Raw genomic sequence first — 15,132 nt, 5'->3', positions numbered from 1 at the left:
CCTGGTTATCTGCCTCTGCTCAGCAGCCATGGACCACTCCCTGAAAAACCACAACATCTGTCTTCTTAAGCAAACTAACATTTCAGAGAAGAAAGGATTTCAAAGGACATTTTAATAAACCTCTGAAACACCAGCTAAAACTGTCCAGACTTCTCCGACTCACTTTGCCCACGCTGCCACGTTTCTTTGGAACATGTGGTTCAGGCTGTTTCCCTATGCCCGAATAGATGCTCAAATAATAAATCTTTAGTATTGCTTTTAACTTTGTTTCCATTCTCAGAAACTCTTTTACACTTGCCACCCCAAAGAATGCTTTGTAAAAGTTCAAGTTTTTTCTACTTCCTGTATATGGTAATCATAGTGGTTATATTCTTCCTCTTCCAAAATATTATAGTTAAAAAATGACTGAAGTGCCTAGGGCAGATCCACATAGCCAGCTGGAGTATCTCAGGAGCGCAAGCACGTTGGATTCTAAGGCTCATGGGTTTTAGGTACTTATTCCTATAAATATTAGTTCTCGTTGATCGTATTTATAACCCTCAATGCATCCTCAAAAGAAACCTGGATTTTAGGCTTGAATCTGCTGCTAACTAGCAGTTCACCTTGGACAGGTAACAATCTCTCTGGGCTTTAGTTCCACATCTCTATGTAGAAAAGGTAAGACAACTACTTTTGAGATCATTACCAGAGCTAGCTTTCTTTGAATTTATTGTCTAGCATGTTTCTACACCTTCATCAGAAAGGCCCCAAAATCCACTTAGCCTAAGAAGCAAGATGTAGAGAAGACAATACTGGAAAGTAATTCAAGAAAGGACCATAGGGGAAAGGAGTTAGAACCTTACTGTTCAAAGTGGGATCAGAGGACCAGCAGCCTCTGGCCCTTGTGAGAAATGCAAACTCTCAGGTCCCACCCCTGAATCAACATTTGCAGTCTTAGCGAGATGCCCGGGTGATTCACACGCACATTGAAGTTTAAGAGGCAGTGATGAGAGAATATCCTCAGCTGTGGCTCTTAATCCCTTGCATGTGGACGGGAGCGCCATATATCCTCTACTGAGTTATATTTTCCTCGGGATTCCACTCTGCATCCTGTATCTCTCCATATATCCTTCTGTAGTCTCAAAATATAACCCCCTCCAGTGTACAGGCCATGCCTATTTTACACGTTGATTTACACCCAGTGATACCAGAGTGTCTGGAACATTATAGGTACTCAATAAATATTTGTTGAAAGAACAAATAAGAAACAAAAGAGAAGAAAATACAACCCCTACCTCCAATGATTTTATAATCTACTTAAAGACAGACACTGATGAAATACTAAGATATAAAATTTAAAGAACAATTCAAGTCAAGCTAGAAGAACTATCATAAAGCAGTATACGATTATTTACGAATAAAGGATCTGGACAATCAATGGTACCAGTGTTCAGAACAAAAAAAAAAACTTGCCTTAGCATCAAGTAACAAGTAGTTTTTAGATTCAAGTGTTTTTGAATAGTTTTGAATAAGACCTTTACAATATTTCATAAAAGTCCTAAGAAAGATTCCTTTTGGTAATTATTAATATATTTAAAAACCCTATGAAAATAATTTTTCACCCATGATAGGGATGCACAGGCTAATCCCATATCTGGTAGGAGTTATATAAACTCAGAGCGATTGCACTAGTTATTTCAGGCTGCTCTAAAGCTTTACCAATAATTTATATCTGAATAATTAAAAAAGAAAATAAATGTATTATTTAATAATGTAGTTCAATAGGTAGACATTTTGCAACTCAAGTCCATGGGCTTAAAAAAGTAATAAGATGTACTCTTGGTGAGGAAAAATCAAGCACCACCGTTGTAGTGCATGTCAAGTTTTAAGGGCTGCCACTGGGTGGCAACAGCAAAAGGCTCTCTCTCTCCGGAAGTTTAGCAACTGGGTGAGACTAAACAAAACAGTTTCAGAGCTGTAAGGAACATTAGGGATGACTTCATAGTTCAACTCCAGATAAGATATAAAGAATACTATCCAGAGTCACTAAATTAGATGCAGAGCAAGGATTATTCATATAAGCTCTCTTGATTCTTAATCCTTTCCACTCATCAGACTACATTATCACCCTGAACAGCTCAATACAATTTACAATTTACTAATATATAATTAAAATTCTTCCTTTCCAAGACCTTGTTAAGTTATATCACTAAGTACAAATTTAAAGAAATGTTTGGGGAAATATTTTACTACATAAAATAATTCAGTGCAACCTCTCAAATGTTATATAAATAACATCAGTACTAATAATGATATGCAGCTTTTATATCATTTAAAATTACTGCTTATGTTATATAACATTATCTTATTACTTAACTCTGAATATCACAGTAGAAAAAAACACAAATTACAACAATTTAGAGCCAGAAGAAACTCAAGTTTCCAAATTCCTTATAGTATAGACGAGAAACTGATTGATGTCCACAAGAGTCAAATACCTTGTTGAAGGTAACTAGTTAATGGTAGAACCAGAACTTTACCACCTCTCGGCTGTAAATCACAGGGTTAGAACCGTTGTTACTCATTGTGAAACTTCTATTATGATACCAAGTTCAGAATAGGAACTGAGGCCAAGTGTTGTAAGGAGCCTAATTGCTTTTTATGCTTAGAGGTCCTATACTACCTATACTACCACACTACCTAACCCTGTTTTCTTCCGTCCCCATCCACGATACATACCTCAATAGAATTAACAGGAAGAATGGGGCCATTTTTTTTTTTTTTAGATCCTAGAAAAGTGATCAATTTTCTTCAAACTTTGAGCTCAGAAATTAATATATGGATGTTATAATAATGCAAGAAGCATTAAAAAATAAAAAAGTACCAGAGAAAACTCAAACATCATTCAGAACGTGTTATGAGGAAACATGCCCTTGGGAAGTATTTAAGAGAAGTGAGTGTAATCAGTAGATGGGCAAATGGAGGTTTTTGTTAATGGAAAAAGGAAGTCAAAGAAATCAAAAGGTCCTAAGAATGACAGGATAAATTAAGGAAGCAAATGGGAAAGAGGGATATAAACAAAAAGATTTCAGTGAAATCAGAGTAGTTAATCCTTGAAAGCAAACGCAAATTCCAAAAGTTTATTTTCTTCATTATAATAAAGTATATATTGCCTATTTAGAAAATTTGGAAAACAGGAAAAAAGAAAAGAATAATAAAGAAGTCCCCCACAATTATTTGGAACATTTATTTCCCGTTGTTTTCTACTGTGCATTTGTGCTTCTTTTATTCAGCTGTGGTCATGTTACCTGCTCACTTTTGTAAGCTTAGCATCGTAGCAAATATTTTCTTTTTTACTACGCACATTTGTAGTATTTTTAATGGCTATATAATATCCCATCAAGTAGTACGTCATAGTTTAATTAACCACTGGATACTCAGACTGCTTTCAATCTTTTTTTTTTTTAATGCTACAATAACTGCCCCCCCGCCTGCCCCCAAAAAACCCGTTGCTGTCAAGTCGATTCCAATTCATAGTGAACCCTACAGGACAGAGTAGAACTACCCCATAGGGTGTCTGAGGAGCGGCTGGTGGATTCAAACTGCCGACCTTTGGGCTAGCAGCCACTTAACCACTGAGCACCAGCACTGTAAATCTTTTATGGGTTATTTTTCTTAAAACTTATTTTTGATTCTTTCCTTTGGATAAAGACCCAGAAGTAGAACCACTGGGTTAAAGGATATGAGATTTTAAGCTTTTTAAATCAAATTGCTAAATTGCCGTCCAAAAAGGGTATACTAGTTGGCACTTTCATCAACCTGGTTCATGACTGCCTATTTTATTACCCTCTCATAGTCATCTAAAAACCCTCTGCTAATTTGATATCAGCATCCCAGTTAATACTGACAGGTAAAATGTACCTAATTTTTTATATTTTTTGGTTACAGGTTTTTTTTTCCTCATCAGCTTTTTAATCACCTATTGTCATTTGTTAGGTGTCTGTTTTTTAAAAAGTAGCTTTTAATTAATTAATTTCCATATTAACCTCATTTCCATTCTGAAATATCTCAGTGTTCAAGGTCACAGTTCCAGAAGTAAACTTAATTAAAAACCCGTTGCCATCAAGTCAATCCATAACAACCCTAGAGGACAGAGCAGAGCCACCCCACCGGGTTTCCAGGGGGTCCGGGTGGATTCCACTGCTGACCTTCTGGTTAGCAGCTGTAGCACTTGACCACTGTGCCAGCAGGGTTCCAAACTAATTTGGAAGGTAACTATAATATTTACTTATACATGTAATCAAACCCATTAAAAACTCATTGCTGTCGAGTTCATTCTGACTCACAGAGACTCTATAGGACAGGATAAAAGTGTCCCATAGGGTTTCCGAGGCTGTAAATCTTTAGGAAGGGGACTGTCACATATTTCTTCCATGGAGCAGCTGGTGGGTTCGAACCACCAACCTTCTGGTTAGCAGCCAAGAGCTTAACCTCTGCACCACCAGGGCTTCTTAAAATAGTCCCAGCTGCTATTAATCTTCTATGTGTTTTCATCTTACAGTGACAGAAAAATGAGACCAAATTTGCCACTTATTCAGGAATTACTTTCTTCTAGTGTAGCATGCTGTATATTCAAGCCCTGTAATATTTCACCCTTTAGCAGTTTTGCACCTTCTTGGAGGCAAACATATATTAAAGTTCAAATATATTACTTCTCAGACTTGTGGAATTAGCCCCATAAAAGCTAATTCCAATTACTCATTGAATTTCTACCTTTCTTTCAAACCTGACTTTTCTTTTCCTCAAATTTATTCCAAAAACAATCTCAAACTATAATATCATATTCTATTGTAAAAATAAGAGGTTTTTTCTTATTGTAAAAATATTTAATTTGATAGCCAAGCCATCAACAAATGTTAAAAGTAGATAAACCAAAACCATATTATATTTAGTTGCTTGGGAGTATATACACAAATTGATTAGGTCCTTACCTTTCTCAGCTTTTCTGGGGAAAATTCTAAGCCAACAAGAAAAAGAGTAAAGAACACGCCAAATTCTCCTAATGTCTCCACTTGTACAATAGACTGAAAAACAAAACAAAATTAAAATTATATAATTTCATGTTTAAGATGTTAAATGCACTTAATGGAATGATCATGCACTAATATACTCAGTAGGCTCATTGCAATAAATGCAGTGTTTAAGAAATAAATGCTTTGAATTTCTTCTACATCCGAGATAACTTTCCCCTCCTAAGTGCAACGTTTTCTTTTTCTTCTTTATTCTTGATTAGCTAGAGGAACATACAGTTTATCTTCTAAGAACTAGCTTATGGGTTCACCTATGTTCATACTCATTAACTGCTGTTTTAACCTTCACCCTTCAGCTTTCTTGTTTGGGGGGGGAGGTGAGGTGGAATTAAATCTAATGTTTGAGTTTAACACTTAACTAATTTATAGTGTTTTATTCTTGTTTGGTGTCAGGCATGTTCGGAGTATATGAATTGACTCAGGAGCTCTGTATCTGGCCACCTCCCACAGGCTTTAATGTAGTGTTCTCATGTTCTACGTTTGTTTCTTCACTTTTTACTTATTTCTAATGTTATTACATTATAGTAGAGAATGCTGTTTATACTACTTATGTTTTATACTATTTTATACTATTTACATTTAAGGTTTCACTGTGACTACTACATCTTCAATTCTTAAAATAGTTCAATGAACATTTGACAAAATAGTATAGACTTTTTTTCTCATATATTCATCTATTATCCTGATCCCACTGAATATACCATGGAGTGTCAAAAGAACGAAAAAATCTGTCTTGGAAGAAGTACAGCCAGAATACTCCTTAGAAATGAAAACGGCAAGACTTTGTCTTATGTACCTTGGACAGGTTATCAGGAGGGACCAGTCTGTGGAGTAGAACATCATGCTTGGTAAAGTACAGTATTCATGAAAAGAGGAAGACCCTCAACGAGATGGACTGACACAGTGGCTGCTACAGTGGGCTCGAGCACGGCAACAATTGTGAAAATGGTGCAGGACTGGGCAGTGTTTCGTTCTGTTGTGCATAGGGTTGCTATGAGTTGGAACAGACACAATGCCACCTGACAACACCACGATATTCAGTTATATAAACTGCCCAGTTATTTAGCTTATTTAATTGTTTACTAATAAGCTATCTTTCCTGTTGGGAAAAAAAAGAGGAATAAGAGAAATACACTTGTATTTCCTTCTATTTGCAAATACTCTGGAAGGGGGTAGGGTGGGACATGGGTGGGAGAGACTTTTCACTGTATAGATTTATATTGTTTTAAATCATGTAGTTAGTACCTATTCAAAAATTAAATCAAAAAACTATTCTGCTAAGAGGATACTCTGTCAAGTTGACCCCGTCCTGTGAATGCACCCTAGACACTGGTTTGTCGTTTGTTGTTCTACTTCAAGTTGAATAAACTACTGATGCGAAGTTCCCAAAGGAGCCCTGGTGGAGGAGTGGTTAAAGCACTGGCTGCTAACAGAAAGGCTGGCAGTTCAAACCAATCAGCCACTCCATGTGAGAAAGATGTGCCAGTCTACTTCCATAAAGACTTCAACCTCGGAAATCCTATGGGGCAGTCTACTCTGTGCTATAGGGTTGCTGTGAGTCAGACGGCATTGGGTTTGGGGGCAGTTCTAAAGGTACTGGGCTTTTAGCCTGAAGCAGCTGAGCAGAACTTCTCTTCATCTAGTGAATCCTAATTGTTAAGATTAATTTTAATTGATTTCTTCAGGCCAACTTCTGCTGTTCTTCAGTCTGGGGAGAACTTAAGAGATTCTTCTGACCTGGTTTAAGGTTTTGTAACTAGGACCAAAGGGAATGAGCCTCCAAGTGGAGCACTCTACATCTCTTCCCTGTTTGCCCGTCCCTGTTTTACCCAACTGGGAGCATCGGGGAGGTTTCTGAGGAGTCTGTTAGCGTATTTCCCACCATTCTCTACTGTTCCCTCTGTGTGGCACTCACTAATTCTTGGCATCCTCTTTCCATTTTGTCCAAATTGTGTGCATTTTAGATATGTTTTCAAGATCACAAGAGCTTCAGACCCTCACTTAATTTCAAAAAGTCCCACAGAGATACAAGGAAGCTCAATTTGATCTGTTCAGGCATTTTGTCCTCCAGCAAACGCAGCTTCCAAGCTCTACTGTCTCTCTGGGCTCTCACAATATCCTAAATTTTGGCTAGGTAATTCCTCACTGCTTTGTCAGCTCTTCAAGGTGTTAAGAATTTTTAAAAATTTATTTTATCCAGCATTTCTAGTTGCTTTCAATGTGTGAAGATTGGTCTGAATAATCTTGTCCATGATATTAATGGAAACAGAATCTTTAAAACTAATACAATTTAAAGAAACAGTGTTATTTTCTCTAGTTAAATCACCCATTTATTAACAAAACAAAGTGACTTTCTTATGGTTTAGGGAAGATTTCCATGAAATTTTAAAGGGCATTTTCTTTAACATGGTTCAAGAGAGACTGGTATGTTTATTAACTCAAGTTCAAAACTTTTTACTCTTCATGAATGTTTCTTTAATATTCTAATCAACAGACAGATACAAAAACAATTAAATTTTGTTTCTTACCTTAATACTGTTTAGTCCTGATGGTCCAAGAAGTACACCACAAATAATATAACCAAACATTGTAGGCAATCCTATTGTTGTGCACAACCAGCCACAAGGTAAAGACAACATTCCTATGGTAACAATGTCCTAATGTAAGAATAAAATAAAGAAGATAAACAAGAAACTTAAAATAATATTTGGCTCTACTCCATGTAACATAGTTGACTGAATGAGTTGGACAGGATGGCATCCTTAATTCATTTAATGAGAATGAAGGGTAGATGACAAAACTAAGAGAAGGTGTTTTTGTACTACTGTGTCTCTGAAAAGTTGAAAGCATTAAGTATGTATTCTGAGAGTTGGTGTCCTAAGTATAGCTCATGTCCAGTCACTGTTGGTTTTCTTACCGTACAAAGTCCGTATAACCATCAAAGTCGTAACTGAGGGAGGTAAGACTCATCAATGGGTTCTGAAAGGTTCTAAAACTATTGGGTAAAGGTTTGATGAGGAACTGGATATTTGTATAGACTCAAATATTTCCCCCAGAAATAACTTATTAATTACAAAGAGAATAAAGAATAACTTTTTAGCGGAGATCTCCCTCTTCACTGATGGCACTGACATCTTGAATCTGCAGACTTAGCCCCTCCCAGTTCTCATGCCATCATCACCAAGAAGGTAATATATTTGTTCATTTTTATCTCTTGAGTCAATTCTATCAATATATGTTCAATATCTGGTCTGAAACCTTGGGTATCACTTACTGAGCTTATTGAGATTGCAGTCTTCCTCCCAAACTCCCTGTGTTAGCACTATTTTTAAGACCAGGTTCTTTGCCTTGGTTTCTTACCTATTCGAGGTTCCAGTATTAGGGAGTTGAGCCCTAGCCCACTTCGTTGGCAATCTGACAATTTATCTAGATCTTGTCAGCCTTCGCTGAGGAATCGGCACCCTGTTGTTCTCGTACTTGCTACTCACTGCAGTCCAAATCTGCACAAAGTAATCACCCTCAACAATGACACCACCAACTTCCAGTGTTTAAGTAATTCCACACCCTTTCACCAGGCTAGCTTCCTCAGAGGACAGAATCTGAATCGATATGGACTGCTAGTCACTGCTGGAGGAGGCAGTTTTTGAACTCTGCATTCCACGTCTAAATGAAGCTAGATGTGATATACCATGGCCAAAACTTTTCTGCCTTATAAGAATTTTATATTTTAGTGAAAACAGTTTTTAGAGAGGTGATGCTTAAATTCCACCCTAGTGTAACTCCTAATTTCAAGAAGTCTTTTAAATTCTCAAAATCAAAATTAATTTTCCTTTTAAATATTAAAATGCCTTTTTCTCTAGCATTTTAATATTAAAAAGGAAAATTAGGGTTTTTTTTCCCCTAAAAAAAAGAAAAAAAGAAGAGATGATCTCTCAAATCATAAAAAAAAGAGGGAATTCTAATAGAGTCTCCCTGTTTAGAGGAAGGTTGTTCAGAAAATAAAGCTCAATCTTACCTGATATACATATTTACGTAAGTGGAGAGGGGAGGGAATTAAGCCCAGCACACAACCGTGAGAAGAGAGTGAAAACACAGACTACCTTTATGAAGTGGTGATCTGCACGTGGGATGGTCGAATCTCTGGGCTTGGTCAAAATATACTGGTTATTTTGGGAGTCAATTAGCATACTAAGACCTAAATCATCTTCCACTTCTCGTTTTGTTATATTTTTCTTGGAATTGGCCTCTTCTTCTTCCACTCTGAGAACTGCCTCAAAATTGACTCCTTTTACCTGTAAGAATATACTCATATAATTAAAATCAATGAAATGTTTTCAAATTCATTCTTAAGAAAGTAAATCCTATACAGAAGCATAAAAGGATTTTACTATTCGTCAAATGCGAATAAAGATTAACAAATGTTCATTAGCATAAACTATGCAAAATTTTTTCATTAAAAATTATTTTAGGGATAGAAATATTTAGAATTTCTACCACTTGCAAACATCTACTTTACCTGATTTAGGGCATATTCTTTTGAAAATTCATAGCCTTTAAAATATTTATGTGTTTTCTCCTCACCTCGTAATCAGTGAATTTTTAAAACACTCTGTTCTTTTCACTTTATTTTTTTCTCCCCCTTTTCTTCCCTAATCTTATTCTGACTTGCATTCACTACCTAAGCCTTATATATGAGTCACACTAACAGTACGGACAATTTTTAGCATCAATCTCAATCTCAATTCCTTAGAGTCTTGAACGTATTATAACAAGTAGCCTGAAATCCTGCTTCAGATACAGAGATCACTCCCTATAAAGAGCTCATTTTCCCCAGGGAGATCAGCATTAAAACTTGACTGCCCAGCACCAATTTTCTTGAGACCACAATCCCAATTCAGCAGAGTGGCAAAACTAGGGAATGGAGACTAGTCAGTGATAAGAGGGAGCTGACTAAAGTTAAAAAATATGAAAAGAAAATAAAGTTTAACTCGTTTATTTTTGGAGTCCCTGAGTGGTGAAAATGGCTAATGAGCTCAGCTGCTAACCAAAAGGCTGGAGGTTCCAGTCCACCGGAGGTGTCTCCAAAGAAAGGCCTGGAGACCTACTTCTGAAAAACCAGCCACTGAAAACCCTGTGAAGCACAGCTCCGCTGACACGTATGGCGTCGCCGTGAGTCCGAATCAACCTGGCCGCAACTGCTTTTTTTTTAGTTTATTTCTGCAAGATGAAATCAAATTACTTTCTATCTGACACAGAAGTGTTTTCGTTTGTCTTCATTTTTTCAATGTATGCTAAAAATAAACATGCAAAACAATTTTAACGATACATCCTTTCAGTGAGTTAGTAGCTTAATATGTGAACTGGAAATTGTTCTGAAACACTACTTACTGATTTATTGTCATCAAAAGCATGTTCTTCTATCTCCTCCTCTAAACGATCGGCTGCCTTTCTTACATCTTCAAGAATCTCATCAAGAATGGATAAACTTTTGTTTTGATGTTGCATATTTTTAAGGGCTTCAACTTGATGCTTTTCTGCTGCCAGAAGTTCCACATATTCTGTCTCTTCCTATTCATTTGTAAGGAATGAAAAGTGAGATTTATTAAGAAATAAACTAAGATATGACTTTTTAAAATCAACCCAGGTACCTGGCCTGAATGAATCAGATCAACCAATTCTCTACGTCAAACACCCCTTTTCATATATATAATTCTAACTCTAGTTAACTAAGGAAGATCAATTTTCCTAGACTATTCAGACATAACGGAACAAAATTTTTAGGGAAGCTTTCTATATACACATCAAAAAATACGTTTCTACTTCTATAAATAAAAATTATCATTTCTGAAGGTCATCTATTCACATAAAAATGACTTAGTGAACATTGATGATGCTCCAGGTACTGTGTCTACTATGTATGTGAAGTACGGCTGTACTCTGAAAATAGTTGTGATGCTTCAATATGTTGCTAGTATCTATAAATTTGTAAGCAGGATATACATAGTCAAATCCCAAGTTACAAAGGGAAAACTGTTCCAGAAAGAAACAATTATTTGGAAACTGACAGATGGGGCTGGCAATGCAATTTAATATATTTTTACACAGTTATATTTAAACTCCAATATCTTAATCAAATTATTAACCCTACTTTAAAAATATTTTTTCACATTTAAAGGGGTGCTTAGATTGGACAGAGAAGTGAACGGATAGTACCCAGAACAAACATTGCCTGTTTGATGGATCTCTAGTGATAACATCAACCAGGGTACCAACATCATCTTAATGCCCTTTAACACACAGCTGTATGCTGCCAATGCCTGGAGTTATGAGGCAAGAAACAGTGTAAGATGAAATACTGTTCAAATTTTATAAAGCATGTGTATTTAAATCAGTGTTACTTAGACTCATGCAAACGGTGTTCTCTATTTTATAATGAAACCTTACAACAAATCTGGATCCTATTAAGTACCCCTATTTAAAACAGAGGAGTTTAATGTCTAAACTGTCAAAAAGATTTCGTAAGATAGTAACATCTACTCAAAGGGTAGTGTTACGGTCTACTTCTAATGCAGGATGGCAATTACATGGATTCACACATATAAAATAAGCAAGGTGAATGAATCAAGGCTATTGGAAATCTTGGTGCCTCCATTTGTCGGATTACCATATTTCTACCAAAAGATGCCAAGCTTCAGTAAAGAAAGTTTAATAAGTCTGTATTTCTATAGTTTTTAAGCTATGCAATAATACCATAGACTTTTCTACTAGGATAAAATAACATTTTATACATTTAAAGTGCTTGGCTTGATGCCTGGAGCATAATAGCTACTCAAGAAATCCAGGCTTAAAAAAGGTAAAATAAATAATATCTAATACAGTAAGTTTCTCCTCATCATTTAAAAAATACAGTAAGTTTCTCCTCATCATTTTAAATATATATATACTTGGTCAAAATTCCTAAATCAAATGCATACATTTGTTGGGAAGTGAATTTTAACATTATTGTTTTTAGTATATGGACTTTGAAGAATTTCAAACTTCACAATAAGGGATATTTCTGTCAAAAACTCAACAAAATGTTGACTGCAGTTACAAATCTATTTATTTCCATATCAGCTTATGAGTATAACTTGAGTAACTTTTGAATTACCCTGGAATTTCCACAACAGAGAAAAGGATGAGGTATTGAATCCTTCTGTGTGCGATAAAATACAACTACACTAAGATACCCAAAAGGAAAGATTCTTTTACTTGTGAGAGATAGACTATGTGTATAATTACTAAGAACAGATGCCTTGATAGATCTCATCTACTGAAACAGTAGCACCTCTTACGTTTTTCCTTTATCTTTATTTTCTATATTCAGAGTATAAAGCACTTTTTATTTTTTCCCCCCTTTGGTGAATGAATGTTTGCACTTGGTAAAATATGGAAGAACTAACCTTTATTGCAGCTTCTCTCAGAGCCTCCAGTCGCTGCCTGCTGCTTTCTTTCATATTTACGACATCTTTGTAATCTCCCTGGAGGGCTCGCTGGAGTCCATGGATAGCCTGAAAGACTGAATTTTCACTCTCATTCAGCTCTTTTTGAAAAATCTCAAATGTGTGCACCTGAAACAACTTCTCTTCATCTGAGAGTCCAACATCTTTTTCCACTGCTCTGATTGCATTTTTCAGTTTGTTTAGGACCACATTCTTTTGGCGAAGAAGCCCAGTCAGCTTTCTACAGTTGTTGAGGACCCACTGTCTTCTCTGAGTGACAGCTGCTCCTTTTCCTCGATGTAACTTGATTGCATGCTTTGCTACCTCTTCATGTTCTGCAGCATTTGCTATCAAGTGAAGTAATGAGAGCAATAGCCAGAGATATTTTTTTCCTGATACCTTCATGTTCCACATATAGAGGACAAGGAAAGGCAGTCCAAAGAGTTCTGCTATGCTGAAGTTGCATTTTAGAAACACATTTCCAGCTGAAAAACAGATTCATTTTGTCATATAAAGTTGAATGATCGTTACTGTTGAGATCAGAATTAAAGTACTCAATAATTACATCCAGAAAACTACCACCTTTCTAAAGAAAACGTTACCTTTCCTAGCTCTGAATTATTTATTGCACCTAGATTAAAATCAAATACTCAATGTTAAAGTGTCTCTTTTGGTACATGATAAAGAGTTGAGATAAAAGGTTAGTTACATCTGAATTTAAAGGCATTTTTTTTTAAGAAAAATTCAGCATCGTGTATCTAACTAAATCTACTGTGTGTAAAAGGCTGCCATGCCAAAACCAATTCCGTTATTAAGAGGGTCCATGTGGCTGCTAACAAAAGGTTGGTAATTCAAATCCACCAGCCACTTCTTGGAAACCCTGTGAGGCAGTTCTACTCTGTCCTATAAAGTTGCTATGGGTTGGAATCGACTTGACGGCAACAGGTTGTTTGTCTGTTTTTGTTCATATATCAACGGCAAGAAAATACCATAACCCTTTTTCTATCACAGATCAGTGAACCAATTAGGAGAAAACATGCCACTAGGGACTGGTGCTCACTATCGTTCCAGAGGTGGTAACACTTGGGCTACTATCAGCTCACTTTACCATTTTGTTTGCTTTCCAAAATTTGTGGAATTTTTGCCAAATTTTCAAATTTAGTTAAGAGCTAACAAGGATAAAAAACTAAAACTAAACCCACCGCAGTCAATTCTGACCGACAGTGACCCTCACAGCGTCAAGGATAGGGGGAAAAATCACAAAGCTATAACCTCATACAGATCTCTAGGACTTTATTATATGATCGAACATTTTCTATCCTCCAAATTCAGGCTCCTTGTCTTCTTTTAAAACAAAACAAAACAGAACACCAAACCCACGGCAGTGAAGCTAATTCCAACGCACAGAAACCCTGTAGGGCAGAGCAGGACTGGCCCGTAGGATTCCCAAGGTTGTAAATCCTCACGGAAGCAGACCACCGTAACCTTCTTCTGCGGAGCAAGTGGTGGGTGTGAACTGCTGACCTTCCAGTTAGCAGACAAGCACTTAACCACTGAAGCACCAGGGCTTCTTTCCTTTAACCTATCGCCATCAAGTCGATTCCGACTCATAGCGACCCTATAGGACAGAGCAGAACTGTCCCCTAAGGTTTCTAAGGAGCGGCTGGTGGATTTGAACTGCCAACGTTTTGGTTAGCAGCCGTAGCTCTTAACCACTGCACCTAAAACAATATACACTAATTTATCCTGGCAAACGTAATATAGACAAGATCCTGCTTTCTAAAAATGATTTCTTGATGAATGAAGAAGAATTGGACTGGAGATTAAGAGCTGAAAGACTTCAGTGCCGGTAGTAATGGAAGCTGTAGTGGTGCTACCCAGGCTACGATGACCAGAGAAGGGTAGGGATCAATCCCCCAGAGAAGAGCATGATGTAAGAAGCAGACAGAAGTAGTCAGGAAAGGTAATGAAAGAGAAGTGATCTTAGGAACAGGAAAACAGACTTAAGGAGGAAGAAGTAATAAATGCAAGAAAGGGCAAATAAGATAAGTGCTAAAAAATACGTATTATATTTGGCAAATAGATCACTGGCCAGAGCAGTTATGCCAAAAGAGAAAATAAAAACCTATTATTTACACAGAATTTACAGTTTAAAAGAAAATATAACAAACCATTAATATACACCACCTAAATAATATTCTTGGAAGCCCTGGTGGCATAGTGGTTAGGTGCTACGGCCGCTAACCAAAGGGTCGGCAGTTCAAATCCCCCAGGTGCTCCTTGGAAACTCTATGGGGCAGTTCTACTCTGTCCTCTAGGGTCGCTATGAGTCGGAATCGACTCGAAGGCACTGAGTTTTTTTTTTTTTTTTAAATAATATTCTTAATAGCAGCATCCAATGGATTGTTACATGTTCAGTTACCAAGAACTTCTACTTAACCCTCAAATATGCTAATATTTCCCCTATGGAGGGATCTGTTTACTAAAAAATGTATCTATAATTTCACTATTAATTCCAATTCTAATAAATTCAATAATCTGGTTTTTCAGACCAAAGCAGATTAGACGCAGTGAAAATAAGA

The 15,132-nt window shown here is 36.6% G+C and overlaps 1 protein-coding gene across 4 annotated transcripts in view; it reads right to left on the bottom strand.

The window, feature by feature from the left end:
* Nucleotides 1-15,132, bottom strand: part of TMCO3 (transmembrane and coiled-coil domains 3) — a 73,014-nt gene that overhangs the window by 49,696 nt on the left and 8,186 nt on the right. For all 4 annotated transcript variants that reach the window (XM_049856234.1, XM_049856233.1, XM_049856235.1 and 1 more), the window contains exons 2-6: nt 12,512-13,035; nt 10,458-10,637; nt 9,170-9,361; nt 7,598-7,726; nt 4,971-5,063 (exon numbers count right to left, since the gene is read on the bottom strand). In XM_049856234.1, coding sequence (XP_049712191.1) covers nt 4,971-5,063; nt 7,598-7,726; nt 9,170-9,361; nt 10,458-10,637; nt 12,512-12,964 — 1,047 coding nt within the window. In that variant the 5' untranslated portion in view covers nt 12,965-13,035. The remainder of the gene's footprint in view (nt 1-4,970; nt 5,064-7,597; nt 7,727-9,169; nt 9,362-10,457; nt 10,638-12,511; nt 13,036-15,132) is intronic.

Source organism: Elephas maximus, chromosome 17 (genome assembly GCF_024166365.1).
Source record: "Elephas maximus indicus isolate mEleMax1 chromosome 17, mEleMax1 primary haplotype, whole genome shotgun sequence".
NCBI lineage: Eukaryota > Metazoa > Chordata > Mammalia > Proboscidea > Elephantidae > Elephas > Elephas maximus.
Note: the sequence above shows the minus strand (reverse complement) of the source record. Positions and strands in the feature narration are given on the sequence as shown.